Below are 27352 nucleotides of genomic sequence, written 5' to 3'. Positions count from 1 at the left end.
TGCATGCCCTTATTCCCCTAGATTAGGTACCTGAAAGCCTAGGCACTTCCAATGCACGCCACCAGGCAGGTTAGATTAGGTGCATGCCTATAGTCGTGACAAGGCTCGATTCCGTAGCACTGGTCTTGATACCTCTTAACATACCAGGTACCTAAGATATTCTATTAAATCTACTATCAGTACCTAACCTAACCTGTAATCATTATTTGAATATGCAAGAGGCTAGGTAGCTACCTAGTACATTGGTGTATACAGTTGTTACACGTACCTACATAGGTAGGTAGGTACCTATATATGCAAATTAATCTACAAGTGCCGTTGAAGAAAACCACGAAGCTCCAAGTTTGAGGTAGTGAGCAATGTTCCCAAAACAATAAACTCGAATAACAGCATACAAGGTAGGAGGTACATATTCACAAAAAAATATCACCGCTAGCACGCCATACCTAACCCAGAGCACCAATATGTTTGTTCTGAGGAATCATTAGCTTAACATTATACATAATACTCTGAAAAAAAGAAGAAGAAGCAAGTTTTTAGGGAGTTATCCTGGCTTTCAACGCGCCTGGTAAGTAGTAGGGAAGTCCCAACGCCAACCACAAACCACAACAACAAGAACAATAACAACAAACAAAGGTATCTAGAGCTCTAATCTATCCACCTTCAATCCAAAACGCCACATGAAATGCCGCTGCCCTGTCTGAATGCGATCTCTCGAGCGAAGTCTGCTCTGCTGGCTCTGCTCTACTCTAAGGGGCAGTCGCTTCTTTCTCCCTTACCCCTTAAGGATCTATCTTCATCTCCACCAACCTAAGGCCACACATACGATACGATAGCATTGCATCCCATATCAACGATCGCTGATATATACCGGGATGCCGTAGACGCACACCGCCGCCGCCGTGAGGTATCTAAAGCGGCACGCATCCCTCGCCTTAGCAACCGCCTCCACGAGGCTCGCCTTACCCCAGCCTTCTTCTCCCTCTCCTCTCGGCGGCGGCGGCGCTGCCTTGCTCTTCTTCTCAGCACCCGCTTTATTCCCCCCTCCACCTCCAGCTCCTCCTCGCGCGACCTTCTTCCCTTTCGCGCCTGCGCCCGCGTCCTCGGCAAACGTACCCTTAGGCAGCAGCCCCCACTCCTCGAACACCCTGCCCGCGAAGCGATCGATGTCGCGATCCGTCACGTCCCAGAGGGTCCCCACGACGGCGGGGCACCCGGCGAGCATGTAATTCCAGACGGGACCGTGGCACTCGAAGCGCCCGGCGTCCGCGAGCGACGCGGAGCTGCAGCCCATGAGCAGCGCGGCGGCGCGGCACTTGTCCATCTTGCGGATCGTCCTCCCCCGGATGTACTGCGCACCGCTGCCGTGCCCGAAGTACAGCAGCAGGTCCTTGGTCGCGAGCGCCGACTCGAACTCGGCCTCCGTCGGCTCCCGCATCTCGACGCTGTCCCACGCCGGAGGGAGGGACGATAGCGCGCCGCCGAAGGTCGCTTGGGTGTTTTTGAGGTCGGAGCCCGGGTTGAGGATATACGTGCCCGAGTTGATGGACGCGTAGTGGCCCTGTCGCTGGCTAGAACTGCTGCTAGCTTGTTCGTCTTTGTCTGGGCTGCACGGGTTGGCCTCCAGAATTAACCTGCGTAGGCAGTCGAGAGACGGGACGCGAGATACCGCCAAGCCCTGCAGACACGGCAGAGACTCCCAGGGGAAAGCGTGTAAGGGCTTGTCGAGGATCAGAATCGTATGCACGGCCTCGTCCGCGTCCTTAGCACTCTTGGCAGCGACGTGATACGCGTGTAGGGCGTCGTAGGTCTCCACCACCATGTCGTCGAAGTTGACTTCGTCGTAAGCATTCCTCTCGCCGTGGAACTGTAGGATGTCGACAACGAAATATAGCAAGTCTGTCAAAGCGTCATCAAGGTCGCCCTCGCGAGCTATCGGATCCCCTAGACCGATAAATAAGTCGTATATCCTAGGGTCGAGGTTGATCTGTGTCGCAGGAGCTGCTTTCGTCTTTTTGCCGCGGACTTTGCGCCTCGAGGGGAGGTTTTTGTCAAGGATGGCCTCGAAGCTGTTCTGGAACTGGACAAGTGGATCTTCTCGTCGTCGGTGATGCGAAAATATGCCTTTAAATCCGCCTAGCCATGACTGTTCGATACAGTCCATAAGGTTCTTTAACCGTTCGTCGAGTTGTTCTCGCTCAGACCACCACGCGGACTTCGCGCCTTTTTGACTCATGTCCCGTGCATCGTGACAGGTGCGATTAGCCATCTGTATAATCTTGAGTAACTCCGCTCGTCCCTGGTGGAAGCTTAATACTTCGCAGTCTGCATCTCTGGAGCTAGCCCTTTCAAGCGGAAGCCGAATTCCGAAGGGATTATGGCCTGGCTGGAGCTTAGTGACGCAGAGATCGTGCTCGTTATCGCTTAGAGATACAGATATGACATTCCAGGATTTGGGGATGATATCGACATAATCTCTTTGAAAGCAATCCATATCCAGGGAAAGGCCAAGGCTGGTACGTCTACCTTGGCTATCGTTGATCAGCACAGGCCAATCTAACTTGGGTTCCTTCACGGCTTCTAAATGGAGGGTCTTGCGCTCGCGTCGCCAGGTGAGGTTGCGTGCTAGTTCGACTGTGCAAGTGGCGTGAGCAGGATGGCTTGCCGCCGGTTTGGACGAGTTCGTATTCGATAAGAGAATAACCACATTCTGTAGCACTGTAGCAATACGATGAACCAAGTCACCATCGCCGTTAAGACTCGCGATAGAGTGTGCCGCTAGTAAATGTCCCTGTGCTTCGCGCAATTTCTCGACGAAAGACCGCGTGTTCTGTGCATTCTTCGCCGGCCCGCGACCCTTTCGAGGAGCCATTGGTTTTATTGGAGATAACCGATCAGATGCGATTCTGTCCTTAAAAGATCCCGCTACTGAAGGGAACGAAAGAGTCGAGTCCTGAATGACGGAAAACACGGCGTCTTGGCTTATCTGTTCTAGACTCTGCCCAATCAATGCCACACCCATTAAGAAGCTGGCTTGCGACACATCTGTGGGCAACTTGGAAAGCTCATATGCCGTTCGGAGGGTAGATACTGCCGCTGCCCAATCGTTGGCATCAAGCAGGCGTGTCGATTGGATTTGGAGGATCGAGGCGCGTAAGAAGGATAACTGTGTTTCCTCAGGTTTATCCTGTACCGGAGTTTCGGGTGGTGGCAGCGCCTTTCTTACTGCTGGTTTCTTCGGGACGGTCTTAGTCGGAGCTCTGGGCCGTTTCGCTACTGCGGTGCGGCGCACCGCAGCTTTAGCAATAGGTTTTTCTTCAATCCTCAGTCCTGCCATGTCTGATTCTAGTACTTCCACAACCGAGCTATTCGCATTGTGAGTGCTGTTCAAGATCTTGAGCATGGCCTCTGCCCTGACTATTACTTCCTCTTGCGCCTCTTCGTCGTTGATTTCTCCGTAAATCGAACTTAGACGACACAGCACCTTCGCATTCTGGTAGGTAGGCTCTAAGCCTAGAGTTATAGGCTTGATTTCGGCTGCTATCTCTACCGCCTTCTCCAGCTTGCCAGCCATAAGCCACACTCGTGCCAGCCAAGCAAGAGACTGAGAAATATACACAGCTGATTCCATACTCTTCGCTACTTTCTGCGCTTGTTCGGCATAATACAGAGTTTCTTGATACATACCAACATGTGAGTAAGTAGAAGACAATTGTAAAAGAAATCGAAACAGCTGGTAAGCCAATGTCCAAAACTCCGGTCCAGCGCTGGCACGGGATAGATCAGAGCGCTCCATATAAGAATTGTTGAGGCTCGTGTCTTTATCTGAAGCATCCGATTGCGAAGACTCCTCGATGGAAATATCGGGGGCAGCGGTCCTCATTTCGTCCAGTCTAGACCAATCATGAAAGAGTTTCCTGACAGCAGTTTTGGCAAAGCGAAGTGCGTGAAAGCAGTCGCCACGTTCGAGCTCGAGATTCGAGTACAGGAAATACGCGTACGCTGTAGTTATTCTTCGGTTGGTACTCTTCCCTCTCCTTTGTTCTGGCTCAGACGATAGGCCCATCTCAGCATTCCGAGCATTACTCAAATGCTGCTCAGCCTTGTCAAGGGCTCCCAAGGACAGGTGATACTCTGCGGCAGACAAGTGAAAGCTCACAATAAGTTCTCTGGTCATGTCTGGTCGAGAAATTACTTCTTGGTTGTCTACGAGGAATTTCTCAGCTTTGGATGACCAGCCATTATTCAAATGCTGCAGACAAAGTGTGATGCCCTGACTTATCGACGCTTCGGGACTGCAATCTCCTGAAAGTTTAGAGAGGCTCATCGAGAGCTCGAGGATCTCTGTTTGGAGGGTTTCTAGACCCTTGATCCGGGCAAAATCGACGAGAGACTGCAGGTTCGTGAGCAGCTGAGAAGGATTGTCAACGTGAGCTAGTAGCTGTTCAGTTGATTGGCATTGGGAGACGATCTGTTTCCATCGAACCAAGGCTTCCTTAACTTGTGGTGAATCTATGTTCGAGTCGATCAATCCCAATATGCACGTCGCAGAGGCTCGAAGGTGCGGAATGTAGCGAATTAAGCCACAATCATCCGCTAGGGCTTCTTCCTTGATCGTTTCGAGAACCCCTTCCATCTCGGTCCGTAAGTCGACAAGCCCCTCTTGTGAACCCATGTGGATAGTGAGAAGCTGCAGCAAGGTTCTCAATCTGCGAATCGGATGTTTCTCAACAGAATAAAACTCTAGTAGAGTCTTTATCATGGGGCTTGACAAGTCCGATTCGTAGCGGAACTTCTGATCTTTGCAAACGATGGCGTAGAGATCGTGTTCGAGAGCTGTAGCCTTATCTTGGCCAACAAGCAGCCAAGTCCAATCGTTATGTCTCCGATCAAGCTTCGCGAGGTTGCAGACCGTCCTTGAAAGTAATTCGACATCAGAGTTCTGTTTCCATGCTACCCACCAAGGTTCTGTTGCAAGGCTAGCAGTTATATTCGACACGACTTCTTGCCGAACAAGATGGTCTCTAATGGAGCGGAGGGCATCGGTAGCATCCTCCAATCTGCCCGAGGCTCTGCATAATTCGGCAAATCTTTCCCACTTGACTAATAGCTGGGCTCGGGTCTGCTCCGCTCTGGACCGATTCTTCACGCTCTCGATAGACTTTCGAAGCGCTTTGAGAGATATAATTTCTGTCTCCTTTGAGGGAGTTTTTCGTAGAGCAAGGTGCTGTTGGTAGTATAAATGAGATATTTTGATATGGTAGGAGGGAGATGGATTGTTCTTGGTTTCCAATCGAGCTAAATCTTCAATATTTTCGAGAAGGGCTAAGATATCCTGGAGGGTAGAATCGAGAACATCCCAGGTTATTCGGCTATTGTCTAGCAGCAATTTTGCAAGCATGAGAGCTGAGTCAAGGATATGTGGTAAATATGTTGACAACAACCCCCGACGTTGGTCGAACCGAATAAAATCCTTGGCAGAGTTGGTCGAACTCGGTGGCTTACCCAGCCATCTCAGACAGAATCGTGGTAGTTGAAAGATGAAAGTTCCGAGAAGTTCGTTCATTCCGTGTGAAGGTGAGGAAGAGCCATCCTTCTTTTCCATGATTATATTCACCATAGACTTTCGTAGGAGACATACACTGTCTAGCAGGTCGTCCATTTCTGCGCTTGTGCCACCAAGCGATCCTCGTAACCCGTCCAAGACTTCCACAAGTACTCTCTCATCAACCTGAGAGGACTGCTTGAGAGAGAGTGCTAACAGTCTAGCAGTAACGGCACAACATCTTGCAGCAGAATCTTCGCTTGGGTTGGTTAAGGATTTGATCTTAGTCAACCACTTCTTCGCCTCGTTGGTATTTCCCGATTCTTGAGACGCAGTCGCGAGTACTTGATATATCGTGGCTGAGGGAGATCGAGATGATTCTGTTGGCCTCAGCCCTAGCTTTTCAACACGTTTCCAGACCTGAGAGAAAGCGGTGACAGCCATTGAAAAGCGGCTAGGGGTTGCCCTTCTAATGAAAGCAGTTAGACACTTGGAGAGAGGGGATAAGATATCCTTATCAACGTCCCCCCTATGTCCAGATACACTCCATGACTGTAGACGGGTAGCCAAGCCAAGGGCTTGTACCTCCAATGCCACTTCAGGGCTTGGGGACAGCTTTGGCTCCACGGCAAAGTCGTCATCCTTGGCCGCTACACTGGGGGTTAAAGAAAGCAGAGTTTGAGATAAACTCTCCAGTTGTCTCGCGCATTTGGTCTGATCCGGGTTGGCAACCTTAAGGGACGATAAGAGTAGATTTATAGGAGAAGAGGGGCAGGTTTCCCTTAATAAAGGCAAGACGCTCTCGAGATGTGACGACTTTTTAAGACCATGTATGATCCGAAGGGTCTGAAGTTGAGTGGTGATAATTAACCCAAGCAACGGCCCAGATGCGGCGACCGTAGAGAAATCTAGTAATTCGGGAAAGGATTTTGATATCGTATTGAGCTCCGGTTTCGAGCGTGCCGTCGCGTTTTTAGCCTCTTCGTGATTTGTACGCCCTAACCGTCGCTTTAATACCCTAAGCTCTCTTAATGCTATATCAAATTGATTTAACGCGATGAGCTTGCTGACAAATGATGATATTCCTGCCTCCAGTTGCAGTTCGGGAAGATGGACAACCTTTGACGATTCTAGATGTGTCAATGCCGAAAATGCCGCACGCGCGCATTCTATCAGGGATAGACATCCTATCGAAGAAGTAGCTGGTATGGGTGATCGAGACGTTTTCGAAACGACAGGCGACGTCACAACTCTGTTCAGAGACCGGACTGACAATGGCTTCGTGGGGGCTGACATCGATCTCCTGAGACCATTTCGGGATGCGGATTTAGAGGGATCGTTCTTGGTCGGTTCGCGCGCATCCGGGGTGGAATTTGTCGTAGATTTTGCTGCCTCTCCCAAAGCTTTAAGACTGGCGGTGACGATCTGAGTGGCCAGGACAGCTTTTTCTTTAGCTGATAAGCCTCCTCCATTGCCTTGTGTACGCGATCCTCCTGACATAGTATTTGATCTACTCGGTGCTCTTGTTAACTTTGTCGATCGCGCTTTCGAAGCTGGTTTTGAGGCGTCATTATTCGCGTCGTTGTCTTGGAGAAGTTCTTTAACGGTAGCTGAGATTGTAGCAGTGCATGTCGAAACCGAAGTGACAGCATTTCGCACAGAGTCGACGCGGGATTGTATGGATTCCATGAGGGGTGAATTGTTATATTTGCCAGCTTTTACTCATATCGTCATAAAGCAGAAAAGAATGAAGGGCTTGGGAAAGCGATTAGTTAAAGTACGCAAAAACCGTATCTCATGCCAACTAAAAGAAGAAAAAAAAAGAGCAAAGAAATTCTAATAGAATGGCGATGTCAAGGCTTAGAAGAAATGTGTATAATACTTCTACGTCGTAAGCTGAAGCTTGTGGACTTTGATGATATGTTGAATTCACGGCAAAGACTTGTGAAGATAGGGAAAGTGGATGTGTATTCCTTGAACCCATGTTGAATCCATGCAAGAGCGGAGGCTGTTTAGGTAGCTAAACTTAGAGTGAAAACATACTAAGTGTGTTGGCCAGGCAACCCAAACGATAGGTACCCAAGTACCTAAAACTTCCAATTCACTTACCTAAGTCCCAACTTATCCAAAGGTCTGTGCGTTATCATTTCTGGGCAGATAGATAGGTACGTACCTAAATACTTTACAATGTACAATAGGTACTCCAACGATTTTACTTCACTAACACCGAAAACCTTCTTTTTCATTCTTTTTTCCTTCCAACTCACATGGCAACAAGTCTCCCAACATGGACAAGTTGATATGGCGCAAAGCCGCGATAGCTACGGCACCCCTCTGGCCTGTAGCCCCGCGGCTAATATTTCTCAATCAGCCTCTCTTCGTCCGACATGCTAGCACGGTTCCGTCAATAATGCAGACATCGTTCTGGAAGAACTTGGTACCGAAACCTTTTAGACGCTCAGAACGATCCGTGGGCCGGCGTGGTACGCTCAAGGGGTTTATGTCAAAGGAGTGGAATCCAGCAACATTCTACATCATCATATTCCTCTTCATTGGATCCATGGCTATACAGATGATTGTGTTGAAGAAGGATTTTGAAACATTTATGAGGCGGTCCGAAGTTCGCATCGGGACACTGCGCGAGGTGGTGGAGAAGCTGCAGAGAGGTGAAGAAGTTGATGTCGAGAAAGCGTTAGGCACTGGGGATGCTGAAAAGGAGAAAGAATGGGAGGAAGTATTAAGAGAAATTGAGCGGGATGATATCCTCAAGAATACGAAGAAATCTGAAAAGACAAAACAACCTACAACAGATTTGATAAAGACAGAATCTAGTAGTAGTCCTGGTGTTACGGAAATTAGGGAACATCCAAAGACAAAGGCTGGAGGCTATTCGAATTTTTTCTAGCCTCCGAATTATGGCAGGTTATATGCCTATATACAACAAGACTTACTAGATATGCTATTACGACATCATATCTTTGAAAACTGCGGCACCATGCTGTTCAGACCTGTGGTCATGTCCCTCTACAGCAGCTTTTATTCTAGAAGACTGTCTCAACTGCTCTACAAGAGCAGGTAACAGCTCATCGGTAGACAACTCTATCCTTGCTCCCTGGTTCCCCTTTTGAGACGGATCGAGGTCAGCAAAAAAGGTCTCCTCCCCTCTTACCCCTCCAAGGTTAACGATCGCGATGGGAATGCCCCGATCCTTAGCTTTCTTAACCAGTCGCCATGCGGAATAAGTCGCTAGGGATGTGCCTAGGACCAACAAGCTTCCGGCATTTTCGATGGCTTGCTCTGCCGCAGCTTTGACGGGTACACGAATGTTCTCCCCAAACATAATAACAGCCGGTTTTAAGATTCCAGCTGTGCTAGTTGGCATCAACGCGCCATCTGTATCAACTTCGACCTTGGCTAGACTCCCATCTGCGATGGCAGGTGGAGATGTAAGACATGTGGGACAAGCAGGATAGCGGAATGTCGTGTATGGTGCACCTGGAAGATCAACATCACCGTCAGGATTCGTCTTCAAACCCCTAGCTCGCCTTTCGTCTGGATTTTCCGTATCCAAGGCGCCGGATGCTAAGATCTCTTGCAGGAAGGTGTCCCAGGCAGGGTTTAACCTAGCTAGCTCATGCTGAAATGTCTCTCGCGACAGTTCTTGGTGGCATGATGTACATATGCATGATCTTAAGTATCCATGTAGCTCGATCGTGGGGAGTTGAGGATGAGCTTTTAGATGAAACGAGTCCACATTTTGCGTAATCACATTCTGAACTAGTCCTAAGTCGCCTAAGTGTTTTACAGCATAGTGACCAGCATTGGGTTTTCCTTTCAGTAGAGTGGTCCAGCCAAGAAAACTCCTAGCCCAGTACCGTTTCCTAGCCTCGTGATTCTGAATAAACTCGCTGTAGTAGATGGGTCGATATGTCTTATTTACTCGATATGTACCATTGGGCCCTCGATAATCCGACAGTCCGCTAGCTACAGATATACCAGCCCCAGTAAGAGCGACGGTAGAAGGGGCACCTTTTGCTGATGATGCACCAAAGAACTCTTGTAGAGCTGCAATTGCTCCTGATAGGGTAGTGGCAGTTCGCGGGATGGTGGTAGGTGACGGTAAGATGTCCGTATACGGAATGCGCATATATGGTTTGCGCATTCTGAAAGGTGTAGACCGTATGATGATGAGATAGATATAGTTATTTGTGTAATTGTGTTATTGGTACTAAAGTGCTAAAAAGGTAGGTATATTTTCAATAAAATGTAATTCTTAATTGACCATACGGAAAAGTTATATGATTCTTTATTCTATGAAGAGGTTGTGTTTGGGATATTGTGTGAAGTGAAGTCATAACCTATTCGGCATTTTACCTTAGAGATAAACAAGTTAAGCCATCAAAAGAGAAGATGAGGTAAGCTGTTACAAATGTTCTACCTATCTCATAGAGGTAGCCAGCAGGTACCTATAGCATATGGATATAGAGGATGATACCGATGAATCTTCCCCCCTGAAGCGTGGGGTCGGTTAGGGGCTTTCCCAGTTCCATTATTCCAAGCTACGGCAGCAGCTGACGCAGCTCTCAGTCTAGGGTCTTTTTTTTTTTTTCTATAAAAAATTAGCTAACCTACCTAGGTACATAGTAGAAGCTTCAAATCAGTCAAGTTCCAATTGGCTTCTAATCGGCACCATTCACCCACGCCGACCCATCCGATGTCGTCGCAATTCAAGGAACGCGCACGCATCGCAAGTATTTTTAATTTTTTCCTTTGCAAACTACAACGACGATTCTCGTTTTAGATATACATAATTATTTTTTTTTGTTTCACCTGGCCATCCCAGACAGTAACGCGCGTCACTCGGTTAGATCATCAAATTCAGGTCCCCAATACGGCATCCATCTCCATAGGTACCGGCGTCCATTACACATTACCACATTTATTACACAAGTCGGCGTACTTTCCTTCTTCAGATGTTTCCCCAAGGCCAATTAAGCTGGCCATGCTTAGGCCGCGTACCCAGTATCCGCCAGGCTGTCGCAGCTGGGTCTGAGCTTACAACATCAACTAACCGATTAAGCCCAGGCCCAAGCCCAAGCCCAAGCTTAAGCCCAAGCTTAAGCCTAAGCTTTATCCGACAGCAACAGCATTTAATAAATCATCACCATCTTTATTGGACACATAACCCAGTCCAAACACAACCACGTCGCATCTTTCAAACTGCTTATTATCCTTCTTCACAAGTTCAATCTTCTTCTTTACATTCTTTTTCCTTCCTTCATTCTTCACGATTTATTCACCGGCAATACACCCGATTTTTTCCTATCATGTCAACGCTCTCTCAGACGCGTAGCCATAGCGGCCACAAGCATAGCCATGCACACCATCACCATCATGATAATGTCTATCTTACCTCCCAGAATAAAAACGACGCCGGCGTTCGCATTACCCGAATTGGCCTATATTCAAATCTTGGCATGGCAATTGCAAAAGGAGCTGGAGGTTACTTGTTTAGTTCCAAAGCTATGATGGCCGACGCAATTCATAGTTTAACAGATCTCGCATCCGATATTTTGACTTTGGCCACTATATCTTGGAGTTTGAGGCCCCCGACCGATAAATTCCCTACTAGGTTTGGAAAAGTTGAAAGTTTAGGATCCTTGGGTGTGTCGAGCATGCTTCTTATAGGAGGTCTTTATATGGGCTACGGTAGTCTCTTGACGCTCTATGGACACTTTTTCCTCGACCCAACCGCTGCAGCGGAGTTACTAGCACATGCCCATACACACAGTCACGGCCATGATCATGGACATGGTGTCGACGTAGTACCCAGTCTGCATGCTGCATGGTTAGCTGCGGGCACAGTTGCCGTTAAGGAGTGGTTGTACCATGCAAGTAAGTCTTCCAACTAATACGCCAAACTCTGGTGATAAAAAAATTCCAGCCGTTAACCAATCGCTCCCTATAGCTATGAAAGTTGCCCGCGAACGAAAGTCATCGGTCTTAGCCTCGAACGCTGTCCACCATCGAGTCGATAGTCTCACTGGTATTGTTACGTTGGCCGTGGTCTTAGGAGCAAACTTCATGCAAAATGCAGCGTGGCTAGACCCCGTTGGAGGTCTTCTAATATCCCTGATGGTTGTGAAGGCAGGAGCGGAAAATACCAAGGAAGCAATTCTTGAATTGACTGATAAGTCTATCGATGGTGAAGTGCAAGCTTCAGTCCGGAAACATGCCCAGAGGGTCTTCTCGGATATTCCTGAGGGGCATGAAATAGAGCTCCGTGGTGTCTCAGGCGTCAAGTCTGGTCAGAATTACCTAGTCGATTTGGAGGTAGCTGTGCCGGGAGATTGGACGGTAGAAGCTATCCACGAGACTGAAGACCGAATTAGAACCGCGGTCGGCAGCAAGGTCCGAGGTGTTCGCAGGGTCCGTGTTCGTTTCCTACCTAAAGACATTGTCCCTCCCAAGTTTGACGAATTCATTCCTGGTGATGTGAGCCCTCGATCGAGCCCGGAGCCCGAGGACGACGATAATCATAACCACACCCATGACCATAACGGCAATGGAGGCCGCAAGTCGAAGTAACACTACGATATAGAAGAAATAATCATTTTGGGCGTTGAGGCGTTGGCTACATTGTAGGCATTTCGGACGGTCGACATTTGATGATACCAAAATATCACAGAGTATAAAAGGCGAGGTACTCAAGGGAAAGCTTGAGTGTACTATATCTTCGGCCTGCACCATCGGATAGATGGCATTCAGAAAAACTTAGCACTGAATGTTGCTAACAATAGAGGTATCTTGCATGTTCATGAACATAGCAAAAGCAAGGATAGTGGGGAATATCAACAAAGCTCAGGAGATATAAGGACCTGAGTTTAGCTACGCGCTTGCTAGATATAGCACATACCATGGCATTGATAATAGCAATATAGATGCGAGTTCGGAGCTAAGGTACATTAGAACGTCGAAACCTTCCAAGCCAATGGAAGCAAGTTACTTAGGTACATCATGCAAGACATCCCTGAACCTTTTCGGTCTTCTAGAGCTCATTCGACTTCCAGACCGCCAGGACAGGGACTAATGACGTTTTAGCCTAAATTGATAGAGGGACTTCATTGCCCCGCGATACCGAGATCTGGGTCATTGGTGTCATATCAGCAGCAGCAGCACCTATGAGACGTATGATCTGTAAATCTTGCATCAACAAGCTCCCATGAACTTAATAAATAATTCCGATCAACTTTCCCAAGAGGGTCCAAATCCAAATTTACTAGACTAATCCTCTGTTTTTAGAGCGTCATTTCCATGCATAGAGTTTAGAGCTTTACGAATCCTTACAATCTCTAATTTTGATATACGTTTGTATCGATTTACTGCTTTACTGATTTACTAGCAAAGCAATTATGAGCACAGGGCCGTTATACCTCGGGTTTGACCTTTCAACCCAGCAATTAAAAGGTTGAACCAATAGACATTCCCAACTATTTGCTAGAAGAGTTTTGCTAACTTGGTATCAGCAATTGTAATTGCTTCAGATCTCAAGGTTATCTCCGGGGCCAAAGTCGATTTCGACGCCGATTTTGCCGCCAAGTATAAAATCAATAAGGGCGTACGGACCAACGAGGATGAAGGTGAAGTGTATGCTCCTGTGGCCATGTGGGTTGAGGCCGTTGACCTCGTCTTAACTCGGCTTAAGGAAAAAGGATGTCCTGTTGAGCATATCAAAGGCATTAGCGGCTCTGGTCAACAGCATTCGAGTGTCTACTGGAGTGAACATGCCGAGTCCACTTTGAAGTCGCTTGATAGTGAGAAGCCCCTAATCAACCAGCTGCACAATGCCTTCGCCTACGAATTCGCCCCGAATTGGCAGGACCACAGTACCCAGACTGAATGCGATCACTTTGATGCTCACCTCGGCTCCAAACAGAAGTTGGCTGATGCTACAGGGAGTGCTGCTCATCATGTAAGTTACTTTGTAATATAGCCAAATCAAGCGTAGCTAACAAGAAGTAGCGCTTCACAGGCACGCAAATTCTAAGAATGAGAACGCGACGCCCTGAAGTCTACAATAAAACTGCTCGAATCTCACTTGCCTCTTCATTTTTAGCCTCTCTGTTTCTGGGAGCAATTGCGCCGATAGATATAAGCGATGTCACTGGTATGAATCTATGGGACATCGCCGGTGAGAAGTGGAACGAGTCACTCTTAGAGTTGACGGCAACTAAGGAGGGTGTGCCCGAGCTGCGGAAGAAGCTTGGTGATGTACCACTAGACGGCGGTGGTAGTCTGGGAGGAATTTCCTCGTATTTCGTAAAACGATACGGATTCAGTCCCGACTGCCAGATCGCACCTTTCACGGGCGATAACCCCGCGACGATCTTATCCTTACCTCTGCGGCCGCACGATGCGATCGTCTCGCTGGGCACATCTAGCACATTCCTCATGAATACGCCTAGCTATAAGCCCGACCCCTCGTACCACTTCATGAACCACCCCACCACGAAGGGGCACTTCATGTTCATGCTGTGCTACAAGAACGGCGGCCTAGCGCGCGAGAAGGTCCGCGACAAGCTCCCTAAGCCGTCAGGCCCGGACCCCTGGGAGAACTTCAACGAGAAGGTGCTGGAGACGCCGCCGCTAGACGTGAAGAAAGAGGGCGACAGGGCCAAGCTGGGCCTGTACTTCCCGCTGCCGGAGATCGTACCCAACATCAAGGCCGGCACCTGGCGGTACACATGCAACAGCACGGACGGCTCGGACCTGAAGGAGAGTCCGGACTGGGGTGCGGAGGCAGACGCCCGCATCATCGTCGAATCCCAAGCCCTATCGATGCGCCTGCGCTCGCAGAAGCTCGTCTCAAAACCAGCCGGTAGGCCGCAGCTGCCGGCGCAGCCGCGGCGGATCTACCTCGTCGGCGGCGGGTCGCTGAACCCGGCGATCGCGCGGGTATTCGGGGACGTGCTGGGCGGAGTGGACGGAGTGTACCGGCTGGACGTGGGGGGCAACGCGTGCGCGCTCGGGGGCGCGTACAAGGCGCTGTGGGCGCTCGAGCGGCGCGACGCGGACGAGAGCTTCGACGACCTGATCGGAAAGCGATGGAGGGAGGAGGACGCGGTCCAGAAGGTCGACGACGGGTTCCGCGACGCGGAGTTCGCGAAGTACGGCAAGGTCCTGCACGCGTTCGAGGAGCTGGAGAATAAGATACTGGAGGTCGCGCATAATTAACTACCTAACCTAACCTACCGACCTAAACCTTAGGGTTAGGTGCCTACCCAGGTACGTGAGGTTAGGCGAAAGCTTATGTTCTAGGAGGCTGATAATATCTTAGGTATTTATACCCGAGCAGGTGATTGCGATTTAGCGTGTTCCTGAGTAGATCTCATATGTGTACCTAAGCCAGCCATGTACTTTAGTTAGTGTCAGCTTAAGCTCATTACTCAATGCAGCAGGCGATGTTTTTCACTTGGGGTTCTCATATTCTTATATTCCTATATGTGTATAGGTAGTAAGCTAATGCGACCAATATAAGATCCAATATAGATCTAAGTCAATAGTTAATACTAATACTATTGACAGATATAGTAACTAACTAATCTAATTATAATAGATTCTTACGTGTCATTATTATTCAACTATAAACTCGAAAGTTTTCCTCATATATTTACATGAGGTCTTAACTACTGACCCCTTTTCGTAATCCGAGGCATGTGAGAGTGTGGCTCAGTCTCCCATTAAAACATCATTAAACATGAGCCCACAATCTTCGACGACGTCATCGGTTTGCAAACTAATTACTACGTGAATTCGCAAGTCCCTAGCGCGCAACGAGAAACACGCGACTAGTAGTGCATCGAGCAGACCGTGGTGTCATTATCAATTCATTTATTGCTCTCGGGAGACGCGCACGTGGTCTTGGTCGCATCGGATTGTTTACCGCTTCTTTTACCTATCTTATTGTGAGATAGATATGTACATGTCCCACGGAGCGTCTTTTTTTTAGTTCCCTCTCCTTTTTTTCTTCTTCTTTTCTTCTCTCTCTCTCTCTGAGGGTGATGGATGAGATAGATAAGTAGTTCGTATAGTCGAGTTACGCTTGTTATCCGGCATAATGATTCTAGGTCCTGTCTCGTACGTGGATTGCATCGTTTTCTGCGCATTCCTGACACCGCAGCTAATCATGCACGCCGGGTTGCTCGAGACTGTGTTAGTGGGTTTACAATGCTTGCCGTTTCTATGTAAGTCTGGGAGATGAAATCAACGGAACCGAAAACTTCAGCATACATACATACCTAAGGTATCTCACGAAGCGTACATCAAAAATATTAACGTATCAAATCAACAGTATTCAGACTGCCTTTCGAGTTTATCCACGAACGCTACTTTGTCAGACATGAGCAGAAAACTCCATTCGTGCGGAAAGCACCCCCCTTTGAAGACTTCGTTATCCGGTGTGTTCGCTATGCGTTTGCAAACATACCTCCCAAGGTTGGGAGGGTATTCTTTTCCAAGCAGGTTGCCCTGCCATTCCTAAAGTTTAGAATGCTGCGGCATGGCTATTTAAGATCTCCCATCTATTGGCACGAGCATAAAGATGTAAGGGATTTTCTTGACTCTAGCAAGTGTGAGAACATCGGGGCCGTTTGCTAATACTTTTGCAGAAGCGTTTTAAGGGAATATGGATCATCGAAGATCCAACAACTAAACCTGACGTTTGTATATTCTACGCGCATGGTACGAGATAATGTGCAAATCTAAACTGTACCTACTATGAGATCTAGGAGTAACTAACAACAACCCAGGGGGTGGATTCTCGATGGGCTCAGCATACTTTTACCTCGAGTTTCTGCTCACATGGTTAAGCTTGCTGAATGACAGCGGGTATAGAAACCCAGCTATTTTCGCCCTGGATTATTCGCTAGTTCCCGACGCCCAATTTCCAACACAGCTGGAGGAAGCTATTGCCGGCTACGAGCATGTGCTTTCAACCGTGCGGGATGCCAACAGGATTTGTGTCAGTGGAGACTCAGCTGGTGCTACTATTGTGCTCAGCTTGCTGCTCCATCTTGCCAACATCAGCCGCCACCTTGAAAAGATGAACAGAACTATTGGTGCCTCGCAACTGGCAAAACCCAGAATGGCAGTGCTTATCTCGCCTTGGGTGACGCTGGTCTCTAGCAAGCATCAAAATACCGCGAGTGACTACCTTAACACCGAAAACTTGCATCGATATGCGCAGCAGTATGCTGGGGAGAACGTCTCGGCCAATGATCCGCTTTTATCTCCAGGGAATTGCAGAGACGTCTCGTGGTGGAAGCATGCAACACCCTCAAAAGGTATATTTGTGGCTTATGGTGCCGAAGAGGTTTTTGCGTCCGACATCTCATCTCTCGTCAAGTTTCTTGGAAACAACAACATCAAAATTCATAGTAGAGAAGAAAAAGGAGGAATTCATGCTTGGCCAGTAGCCAGCTTATTTCTGAGTAGTTCGCCAGGTGAGAGAAAAAAGGGACTAAAGCCTTTGGTGGAGGAAATTCAATGTAATATTCCATTAGAGCTAAACTATACCTAATAGCAGCGACGCAGCCAACTTGGCATAAGATTCATGTGAGTTTGTTTGGTACCTATAGTCTGTAGTGTAATCTGTAGCGTGCCGATGTCATGTCAGATTAGATCAAGTAATGCCATCATCAACCTCACAGCAGGAAAGAGACCATAGCATATAGATAAATAATATACACTCGGCTTCTAAACTGGAGTTATTACCGAAGTCTCTGGACAAAGCTCTTTGCATAATTATCATCATTCATGACACGCCAAGGCGTTTCTCGGGGCAAAAGTAGGTAGGGAGGTAGTTACCAGAAGTACATTTAGGTAGTTGATCCTTGAAGTAACAACACGTAACTAGGCTGTATACTAAGTGGACACAGGTGAGGGCAAACGGTAATAAGAGATGATTAAAAAAAGAGGTCCGAGCCAATGTCAGATGAATCTTGGATAATTCTGTTGAAGAAAAAAAAAATCAATAAGGCTGAGAAAGAGTCATTTACCTTACAAAGTCATCCCCTGGTCTTTACAGCCTAGAGAGATCTGCGGAAGCCTTGACGAGACCGGCTTATGCATGACCAAAAAAAAAAAAAAAAAGCTGGATCCTCTTATTGTCGATGGCGACACACACGTGTTGAATTCATTTGTAGTAAGATCATCGTAAATAAATGATTGAATAGATGATTACAATAATTCATCTGTGTTGAGACAGTTAGACATGTAATTGGTAATAAATCTGCACATTCGTGTAGATGGAAGAAGATGAGTGGTATCCTTCGTCATTAAAAAGATAGGACGGATGTTCCCATAGGATGCTCGGTGAGTTATGTATTGTACAAGGAGGGTGATAATGTTACATTGAAATTCGTGATAGATTTTAGGTTTTTTTCCCAGTTCTTTTTTTTAATGCTGTGGCGGTGCTAATCGCGATTACTGGGAGCCCCTTGATCTGATTTCGCCGTTTTGGTGGTCTTTGCGGATATAAAACCAGTGCTCTTTCGCCGCCCCGTGCTGCCAAAGTTTGGTGCTGAATTTTGAACCCGCTGCGTTGGTTCTAGCAGACCCGTCACCGTCACCGTCACCCGCACCCGAGGCTCCCCCTAATCACCAATCACGCACAGACCTTATCGTCAACACCCCACCTTCACTGCCCGGCAATTTACAAAGCTAGGACGCAGCTTTTACCTTATTATTGTCGTTTTTCATTCTCCGCGTACCGACTCACAGCAAGACAACGCAAAGTTGAAACGGGCAGGGATTTACATTTTGGACCGTACTGTACAATTCAATTCAATTCAATTCGGTTCAACTCAATTCATTACGGGTCCTTTATTTATCTCGCAGTCACGAAGTCACAACTAGGCTACAACTAGGCTACTAGGTTCCTAGTAGTCGCAAGTTTCCTTGTGTTCTTATTTTATGGTTCGGGTACGAACAACAAAAAAGTAACCAAGCCATTGAATTTTGTTTTTGCCCCAGGCGGTGGACTACATATTTAGGCTTACTAGGTTAGGTACCTACCTAGGTAGGTACTAACTAAAGGCATACAACGCAAGCACACACACACCTCAGACCTGCATCATTCTGTGCGTATGATCATTGGGTGGTTACCTCCTGCATTAGTCCCCACCCTTACCTTCTTCCTACCTACCTGCATGTACTTTGTACTGTACATTGTACATCCCTTGGGTACTTTATAACTATTGGTCGCGAACTAGATAAAAAGAGGTTACCCCAGCCTAGACCAGCCACACACACTACACCAACCCAAATATTTTACCACAATAAAACAACGGCTGCACTGGCTGCACTGCGACAAAGTCTCAAAAGAGTTGCCCCGCCATTCCAAGCTTTCCCATCCCCAGTTTTCTACGGTCTGTCCATTGCGAAATTTTTTTATCATTTAATTTTCAGGCCATGTCCACCCAAGACAACTCGTATGCGCCAAAGTCGCCTGACCTTTCGTCTTTTTATTCCAGCTCAACATCTGACATTCCTCAGGCCCACAACGTTCCAGGTGGTTATTCCTTTCAGCCTGGAATTGGGGCTGGTCCAGGAGCTGGTTCAGGAGCTCCTTTAAGATATAATCAGCCACAGCCCCACCAATTCAGCACTTATCAATCGTCTGTACCGCCTACCAGTGCTCCTGCATACGGTGGTTTTAGTGGCAGTAGGGATAACAACAACAACACCGCTTTCAGCACCTATCCGCCCCAAGGCAGCGCCGGACAACAAGGACAATACCTTTCTCCCCGACAACAAACACAACAATTCGCACAAACAAACCAACCATCTTATATTCTACAACCGCCGAACCATCATCATCATCCTACGTCCTACTACCCGTCCTACTCCGAATCCGCACCACCGGTTGCCTACCATCAACTACAAGCGCAGTTGCAAACGCAGCCTTCCCAACCCCAGACCTCGCAGACCTCACAGACCTCACAACCACCCGTCGCCCCTATTCAATTCAACCCGTCAGTTCCGCAGAACAATATGCCGCCACGAAAGATCGCTCCGGCAGCGAAGCAGAATGAGATAGAACCTTCTCCAGTTAGGACTAAATTTCCCACGGCGCGCATCAAGCGTATAATGCAAGCCGACGAAGAAGTTGGCAAGGTTGCCCAGCAAACCCCCATCGCGGTCGGAAAAGCATTAGAGCTATTCATGGTACAGCTCGTTCGCAAGAGCGCCGAGGTGGCTAGGGAGAGGAATTCCAAGAGGATTACGGCGCCGATGCTCAAGCAGGCAATAGGCTCAGCTAACGAATGGGACTTCCTACAAGACATCGTCGCCAAGGTGGGCGAAGAAAAAGAAGGCGGCAAGAGCTCGGGTAGAGCCAAAGCCGAGAGCGATAGTGACGAAGAAGGGGATGCGGGAGAGGTTAAGAAGAAGGGAAGAGGCGGGCGTAAGAGGAAAGCACCGGCGTAGTCAGCCATTGGCTTATAAACTCATAAACTCATAACGTGTCATCTTGGTTCTCTTTCTACGGGCTACACGACAGCAATGAGGTCACGATGAATGATTTAGGCCGCTGGCGTTCAATACCTAGGGGCATTACATTATACCGGCGTTGGAGGTTTAGGGGCTACCCTGAATTTATGATTGGGAGACGGGTTTTTGGATGGCTTGCGAGATGCTTTGCGACACGAATACCAATCACAACTGTACAAAATAATTAGGCAAGGGAACATAGGCCTGACTATGGCAATAAGAACGTCTTTGTTGTCCGTATCGTGATATGACCTTTTCTTCAGTGATTACCCTTTTATTTTATTTTTTTACTCTTTGTTCTAGTTATTTTAAGGAGTTGAATTTTCATTTTTTGTCTGATGTAACTGAGTCAGTCTGCTGAGCTTGGTAGTAGGGATACATATTATCAGAGTTTAGAGTGTTTAGAGTGTAAACAATAGGTAATTAAATCTCAGTCGTTATAGTAGGTACCTGTAGTATAGGTAGTTGTTGAAGCTAAGGTGAGCTGTGTAACCCAAAGTCCAATCTGATATGCGAATTATTAAAGTTGATAGAAGTTCTCGGTAGATTCGGGAGTTCTTACCGTCAGAGGCTACCTATCAGTCTACCTACTATGTAGGTAGGAGGTACTGGACATGCACTGACACTTTCCTGGTGTACTAAATAACACGCTAAGAAAACATCAGCCAATAGTAAAACGGTAAGCTCAAAGATAGTGGACATAGTGGGCCACCGTAAGTACATGTACCTGCCAAGAAGGCCAGAAAGGGACATTTATTCCTCGATTCCTCGAACCGGCGCTTGTGTCGTTATTGACTTGTGAGAAGCAGCGCGCCGACAACCAAACCCTCAAATATTCGGCCAAGCAACTTCGACACGTTCACCAACCCTAATCCCCCCCCTTTATTATGCCTTGCTGCATCCGACAGCCATGACAGCTTATTTTTCTTATTCGGTACAATCATTTAATGTCGAACATAGGTGAGGCATCGGGCCTCACGATCTCTTCTATTTAAAAAGACAGCTCGCTATGTCGTGGGATCTACTCCAGCGCCTTATCCAGAGTGATGTCTTCAACCAGGACCCCTTTCTCTCTGTTTCCTATCTATCGTAAGCGAATCCCCCCTCCTGCATAGCCTTGCCTTGATATCTATCGCCGCAACCTTTTTTTTGACCCATTTTATACAGTCGATATGCAGACCATGTCGGAATCCACTATGTTCTGTGCTCCAAGCTCCGCCAATTTCCTTACGAGGACATCGAATTCTTCCTACCTCAACTATGCCACCTTATAATAAGCGTCGACAATGACTCCATGGCATTAGAGGAGTTTCTGCTGGACCTTTGCGAAGAATCCGTAACTGCTGCTCTACTTACATTTTGGCTCTTCCAAACTTACCTTCACGATCTTGCCTTGACGCCGCAGTCTCAGGCCTTCAAGACATGCCGCAGGGTTTACAACAAGGTGCAGCATATTGTATTTGGGCTCTCAGACAGCGCAAGACATGAGAAGATTAAAGAGAACATTTTGCCTGTTACCGTACTAGCGAGTTTTGTTTTGGCCAGCATCGGCCTTCCGACGCTTCCACAATGGGCAGGCCCCTTGGCCGTCGCGCAGGCGAGGAGGTCGCAGCCATCGTCCGATGCTATATCGGAAACAAGCCTGCCGACTCAACCAAGCCAGCCAAGCCATATGTCTAAGGTCACCAGGAGTCAGACTGTGACCGCAAATACAACAAGATCACGCCGACCTCGTGATTTAGTCCGAGGAGGAAGTGCTCCTGATTCTAAACAATCTATATCATCATCAAGAAGGCCGCCGCATATTGTGACTCATATATCGACGAGTCCCGAACGTGGAGATTCCACGGCCGAGTCGCGAAAACCGACCTATATCGATAGCACCTTGTTAGATGCTCGTTTAAGCTCGTCATCCCTTCCTCTCCCCGAAGTGAGATCTCCGAGGGCGATGACAGGACCAGTAGCTCCACTATCTGCCGGTCTTTCACGACCAACAGATATGATCTCGCGCAGGCACTCTCACCACGTGAAGACTCTGGCAAGTTTGGCAGAGATGACGGACACCCAGAAGGCGAAGCTGCTCCGACAGAATTACTTCCACTGTCAAACCGCATTTCTGACGGCGCTGGAGGATATATCTAATCGACTAGTTATAGTGCCCAAGCCGGCTCGTCTTAGTGCTTTGCGCGCCGAGCTTGCGCTAATTGCTAGAGACCTACCGGCTGAGTTGGATATACCCATCATATGTCCGCCTACTCTAGTAGATGGCTCACCCTCAAAGAGCCGTCATCACCGTATTGTCAGGGTCAATCCTGCCGAAGCTACCGTTTTGAATAGTGCTGAAAAGGTACCGTACTTGCTCATGATTGAAATCCTTCGCGATGACTTTACCTTCGATCCTAGCGCGGGGGAGAACCAAAGATTACTTAGTAACCTCGTAGCTGAGCAAGGCACTCGCAAGCGAATCTTCGATTTATCAGATTCTCCAGGAACACCTGCTACCGAAAGGGTGTCCGAGCCTTTGTTGGAGACTATAGATAGTGTCTTTGAACCAACTTCGGGGGACCTAGGAACATCACCAATGCTCAAGCCCTTCGATGATAATGGGTCCTTCAGCAAAAGAAATGGGAAACCACCTAGTTCTCGAAAGGGTCTGTCTAATGGCCTGGCAATCGCATCTACGGCTGACCTGACTCCACCGCGTACGTCAGCAACGTCAACGTCGAGATCAAGCAGTCCTCCTGGCCCATTGAGGAGGGTAACATTGCCGAGTCAACGCAATACGTCTGGCGAGCAACCCGATTTTTCGGCTCTCGCTACACATATGAGAACGGCGTCGCAAATGCTAGCCCAGCTTGATGCTACCAATGGTAAACGCCCGAGACAAGAAGTTGCGGCTATTAGGTCGAAAATCATTGCAAGCATGCAAAGCCTTGAGGAACAAAGCTTTGACCTTGATGATGGCCAAGGTCCCACGTTTGACTTAATTATGGCGAAAGCAAGCGCGGCCGCCCAGGCCTCCGAAAACGCAGACTTGGAGGAAGGTGTTGACCCAACAAGCGATCCGAATGCTGGTGCAGCTCGAATGGAGAACGACGCAATGACAGGAGGAGTACAAAGGAAAGGTGACCGTGATGATCCCAGTGCTGCAGTATTTGGGGAGGCGTGGCATATCAAAAAGGAGCGGATACGAAAAACGTCGCCGTACGGATGGATGAAAAACTGGGATTTGGTCAGCGTTATCGTCAAAACGGGGGATGATCTTCGGCAAGAAGCGTTTGCGTGCCAACTCATTCAAGTCTGCCATAGGATTTGGGTCGATGCTGGCGTCCCCGTCTGGGTGAAGCTTATGCGAATTTTAGTTACTGGGGAGTCTTCGGGGCTTGTCGAAACAATTACGAACGGCGTTTCTCTGCATTCGCTCAAGCGGAGTTTGACTTTAGCATCGATCGAATCAGGCGTTAATCCTCGACGTCGCCTTGCTACGCTTAAGGACCACTGGGTTAAAACATTTGGCCAGCCTGGAAGCGAGCCTTACAAAGCAGCTGTGGATGCGTTCAAGCGTTCTCTTGCGGCATATAGCATTATATCGTATATATTACAGTTGAAGGACCGACACAATGGCAATGTGCTCATTGATAACGAAGGGCACATTATCCACATTGATTTTGGATTCATGCTTTCTAACTCGCCCGGTTCGGTTGGATTCGAAGCAGCTCCGTTCAAACTCACTTGGGAATACGTGGACGTATTGGGCGGAGTTGATTCTCCCGATTTTGAAGACTTCAAAACGCTATGCAAGCAAGCTTTCCAAGGTAAGTCTAATTCGACTGAGTACCCGGGGAACAGGATCGCTAACGCTTTTTCAGCTCTACGCCGCTCCGCAGACAAAATTGTCGATTTAGTCAGAATGATGGGTCTGGACTCGAAAATGCCATGTTATGCGGCTGGTGTCACGCAAGCCACGGCAACATTAAAGCAACGGTTCCAGCTACACCTAAGTGCCGATGAAGCCGAAAATTTCGTGGAGACTGATCTCATTACGAAGTCTCTTGGTAGCTACTATACACGACTGTAATACTCACCCCTCCCTTCCCTTCCCTACTCCTAACCGAGGCCAGTGACATACTAACAATGCATAGTTATGATACTTTCCAATACCGCACCCAGGGTATATATTAGGCGCTTAGACATAGAAGCCTGTCGGTGAAACTTCCTGGGGTTGATTGCTCGCATCATGGCATTTGGGCGGCGTTGTGGGCTATAAATCCAGCGGCTTGGACTAATCTCTGCCTGAAACAGTTATATATATATTTCTCTCTCTCTGAATGACTATATCACAGTGGCGAGGCGATACAAATCTAGCCTCGTAAATACCTAGGTAGACATGAATTGTTGATGACTTGGCCGACTACTGGCGCCACTCATTGATTTTGGAGGAATGCGAGAACGAAATAGACATTTTCTGTAAACCGCAACCTCGAGCGTCCGGCCGCATCCATTGCTTGCTCTCAGGTGAATTGGATAATATTTAGCCTCTAGAAATACATAGCCCAAGTTACAATTGGATACCTTGCACTTATATATAGGGGTTATGCTATCATATACCATCAAATCTATTCCATCTAGTTTCACGCCCGATCGATACTATTTCCTTGGGTAATTTTAGCCTAGTTTTATCACCAATGCTTTATTTCTCGCGTACCAGACATCTTAAGATTTGGGGTTTCCGCCGATGAGGTACACTTCTCTTCGAATATCAATTACCGAAGGGACCTAGTAAGCCCCTGACCAATGGACAGGGTCACTGGTACAACACAGAACGCCGAGATGGATACCTTGATGGACACCGAGTGTCTAGGGGGGCTCTTTTGTATATAAATCTACCTACACTACCTGCTTGTATAACAGAGTATGGCATATTTATTTTCGTTCATCTCCTTCCAACGCGTACAGGCGAGTAAATATAAACATGTCTACCTAACCTAGGTTAGGTAGTTACAATTGGCAAATGCAATTGAAGCGAAGCCCTTGTTTAGCAAGGTAGGTGGCTTCATCGATTTGGCCATATACACACATACACATACAAGGTACCTAACCTAACCTCATACCCCCCAGCACAATCCCGATGCTCTTTCTCTTCTTTTCCTCTCCTCCTTTTCGTCCGTCTGGCCTTCGCGATATTCATTCACTTAAGAGCGCCAGACTTCTTCGCCGTATACGTAGCAATAAGGTCCATAAGCGGCGGCGAGAGGCAATCGTACGTCTCGAGCCCGACTTCGCGCAGCTTCTCCCGGACCCCGCCTATGCTCGCCGGGTCGAAGCCCTGCTCGATGATGCTCGACACGAAGGCCGCGAACTGCGGCTCCTGCCACCCTTCCTTGCCCTTCCCGGCGCCCAGCTCGACGTGCACGAAGTCGAGGCCCTTGAAGGGGTGGTCGGCCTCGATGCGGCCGAACAGGTGCGCGCCGCACGCCGCGCACGCGTGCCGCCGGATGGTGGCGCCGGGGTCCACGACGCGCAGCTTCGGCTCGTTCGCTGTTACGCTTAGGTGCGCCCGCGGGACGACGCCCACGATGCTGAAGAGCGCGCCCGCCGGCTTCCAGCACCGGGAGCACCCGCACGCGTGGTTGTGCGCGACGTTGGAGGTGAGCGTCACGGCGACGGGGTCCGTCGCGCATTGGCAGTAGAGGACGCCGCCGGGGAAGGACGGGTCGCCTTTGGTGATGCCGTTGTCGAGGAGGGGGTGCAGGGAGACCATTGTTGCTTTGCTTTGCTTTGCTTTGATATATATATATAATATCAGGAAGTCGAGGCTAAGGCAAGGGGCTGGTTGCTACCTATCTGTACCGACAACAGATCTTACAGGGAGCTTTTTTTGATTCGATCAAATATACATCTAACCTAGGATGGATACCAGACAGAAAGAAGTCTTTATAGGAACACAGATACACACGGGTGCTGAAAAAAAGAAAGAAAAGAAAAAACGAGGGGAATACCCCAAGACTCTCTCCAGCCTACGGCATTGAGCCGTTCCATCTCCGGCACAGCGCGGATCACAGTGGTGGCATCTTACGTATGCCTACCTACCTCGTATGTAGGTACCTACATGCCAGCTACAGGATGGCGTGCTTTGCGATATCTTGGAGGGGCTCGTTGAAGAAGGGCCCCTGAAACCGATATAGCCGGTATCAGTCGAGACGGCTCCAACGCCATTGTTCCACAGGGTGCACGGCAGATGGAAATTGCCTGTGTTAGGTACCTAATACGGAATACAGAGAGAGGCCAAATATGTTCGTCGGAGATGGGTCGGGATCGTGGAAAGAGGTGAGCCGGGGGCGTTTTCTGCGGTCACCTTGGCGCTTCCCGACCGGCAAATTTATCATTGGAGGCTACGAGCTCTTGGCCATCTACAAGGGCGGATTTCACCGTTGACCAATCGTAATAGTAGGATGTGGCGAGCTTGGTTGTCGCAATAGATGATATATTGATATATCCCCCTACCTACCTAGGTATGTAGGTGCCTCAGGTTAGGTGCGTATTTCAATCTTATTTCCGTTCGTGCAGATCCCCCTCCGCAGCCATTTCGACGACAGCCCAATCCTCGATCTCTCCGCCGGCAAAATCTACGATCCAAAGGGTTTATATGGCACATCATCCCTCATTCTCAAGACTTTGGCTGCGTTTAGGGCCTGGGCGGGGACGGTCTTGATATAAGTTCATGATGGGACTATAAACTCTTCAAAGCTGTCACTAACTAGTAAGATTACCTAAAGTATACTAAGCCGTTGATTTCCGTAACATGCCAGAAATATAGAGGCAACAGGAGTGATAGAACGAACCATATAATATAATTAAACGAACGGGTAGATGTTTCCATTACATTTAAACCATCGGTTCCTCACCGAACATTCATACTCGCTTCATCCCAAGCCAACTTACTCGTACAACGTACCAACCGACCAGCAGAACAGGTACCCGTAAGGAGACAACAGCACTGAATACCCACCCCTTAGGAAAGAAGCCCCCTAAAAGTCACAATCTAACCCCTTATCACTCCCCATGCCTCCCCTTTCGCCTATTCCTTCCTTAGTCTCACTCCTTGACTTCCCATTCCCGTCTGTTTTTCTTTTGTCTCTGTCTCTTTCTAAACTTACAGGAAAAAAAAAAGGGGGGGGGGGGGGGGGGGGGGGGGAGTTGCACAAAGATAGAAACCGATAGAAAACACCCCCAGCGCGGCGGGGACATTAACCTGAT

At 48.3% G+C, this 27352-nt stretch overlaps 8 protein-coding genes across 8 annotated transcripts; 5 read left to right on the top strand and 3 right to left on the bottom strand.

Annotated features, from left to right (window-relative positions):
• Nucleotides 1-317: 317 nt before the first annotated feature.
• On the bottom strand, nucleotides 318-7525 carry F4812DRAFT_431494 (peptidase family C50-domain-containing protein). Its single transcript, XM_047934445.1, has one exon. The coding sequence runs from the start codon at nucleotides 7232-7234 to the stop codon at nucleotides 851-853; it is 6384 nt and encodes a 2127-aa protein (XP_047789485.1). The 5' UTR covers nucleotides 7235-7525; the 3' UTR covers nucleotides 318-850.
• A 238-nt stretch (nucleotides 7526-7763) lies between these two features.
• F4812DRAFT_51715 (uncharacterized protein) lies at nucleotides 7764-8539 on the top strand. The gene has a single exon (XM_047939163.1). It carries the CDS (start codon nucleotides 7833-7835, stop codon nucleotides 8448-8450), a length of 618 nt encoding a protein of 205 aa, XP_047789484.1. The 5' UTR covers nucleotides 7764-7832; the 3' UTR covers nucleotides 8451-8539.
• On the bottom strand, nucleotides 7772-9917 carry F4812DRAFT_431493 (DHS-like NAD/FAD-binding domain-containing protein). The gene has a single exon (XM_047934444.1). It carries the CDS (start codon nucleotides 9705-9707, stop codon nucleotides 8508-8510), a length of 1200 nt encoding a protein of 399 aa, XP_047789483.1. The 5' UTR covers nucleotides 9708-9917; the 3' UTR covers nucleotides 7772-8507.
• A 955-nt stretch (nucleotides 9918-10872) lies between these two features.
• On the top strand, nucleotides 10873-12133 carry F4812DRAFT_460012 (cation efflux family-domain-containing protein; the record flags this gene model as incomplete). Its single annotated transcript, XM_047937638.1, has 2 exons — nucleotides 10873-11440; nucleotides 11514-12133. The coding sequence occupies 2 exons, from the start codon at nucleotides 10873-10875 to the stop codon at nucleotides 12131-12133; spliced, it is 1188 nt and encodes a 395-aa protein (XP_047789482.1).
• A 412-nt stretch (nucleotides 12134-12545) lies between these two features.
• Nucleotides 12546-15172, top strand: F4812DRAFT_51563 (actin-like ATPase domain-containing protein). Its single transcript, XM_047939162.1, has 3 exons — nucleotides 12546-13012; nucleotides 13072-13517; nucleotides 13568-15172. The coding sequence occupies exons 1-3, from the start codon at nucleotides 12958-12960 to the stop codon at nucleotides 14777-14779; spliced, it is 1713 nt and encodes a 570-aa protein (XP_047789481.1). The 5' UTR covers nucleotides 12546-12957; the 3' UTR covers nucleotides 14780-15172.
• A 1-nt stretch (nucleotide 15173) lies between these two features.
• F4812DRAFT_465261 (Alpha/Beta hydrolase protein) lies at nucleotides 15174-20032 on the top strand (the record flags this gene model as incomplete). The annotated part of the gene is made up of 6 exons (XM_047938422.1): nucleotides 15174-15789; nucleotides 15897-16147; nucleotides 16213-16285; nucleotides 16354-17046; nucleotides 17127-17158; nucleotides 19100-20032. Exons 1-6 carry the CDS (start codon nucleotides 15663-15665, stop codon nucleotides 20030-20032), a joined length of 2109 nt encoding a protein of 702 aa, XP_047789480.1. The 5' UTR covers nucleotides 15174-15662.
• Nucleotides 20033-20890: 858 nt separating this feature from the next.
• Nucleotides 20891-24796, top strand: F4812DRAFT_431476 (kinase-like domain-containing protein). The gene is made up of 3 exons (XM_047934442.1): nucleotides 20891-21184; nucleotides 21263-23910; nucleotides 23965-24796. The coding sequence occupies exons 1-3, from the start codon at nucleotides 21105-21107 to the stop codon at nucleotides 24171-24173; spliced, it is 2937 nt and encodes a 978-aa protein (XP_047789479.1). The 5' UTR covers nucleotides 20891-21104; the 3' UTR covers nucleotides 24174-24796.
• Nucleotides 24797-25171: 375 nt separating this feature from the next.
• Nucleotides 25172-26489, bottom strand: F4812DRAFT_51529 (glutathione-dependent formaldehyde-activating enzyme). The gene has a single exon (XM_047939161.1). It carries the CDS (start codon nucleotides 25854-25856, stop codon nucleotides 25284-25286), a length of 573 nt encoding a protein of 190 aa, XP_047789478.1. The 5' UTR covers nucleotides 25857-26489; the 3' UTR covers nucleotides 25172-25283.
• Between the last annotated feature and the right edge of the window lie 863 nt (nucleotides 26490-27352).

The sequence above is a fragment of the Daldinia caldariorum genome (assembly GCF_022478825.1).
Source record: "Daldinia caldariorum strain CBS 122874 unplaced genomic scaffold F4812scaffold_10, whole genome shotgun sequence".
Taxonomy (NCBI): domain Eukaryota; kingdom Fungi; phylum Ascomycota; class Sordariomycetes; order Xylariales; family Hypoxylaceae; genus Daldinia; species Daldinia caldariorum.
This window is presented reverse-complemented; position numbering and strand designations above follow the sequence as displayed.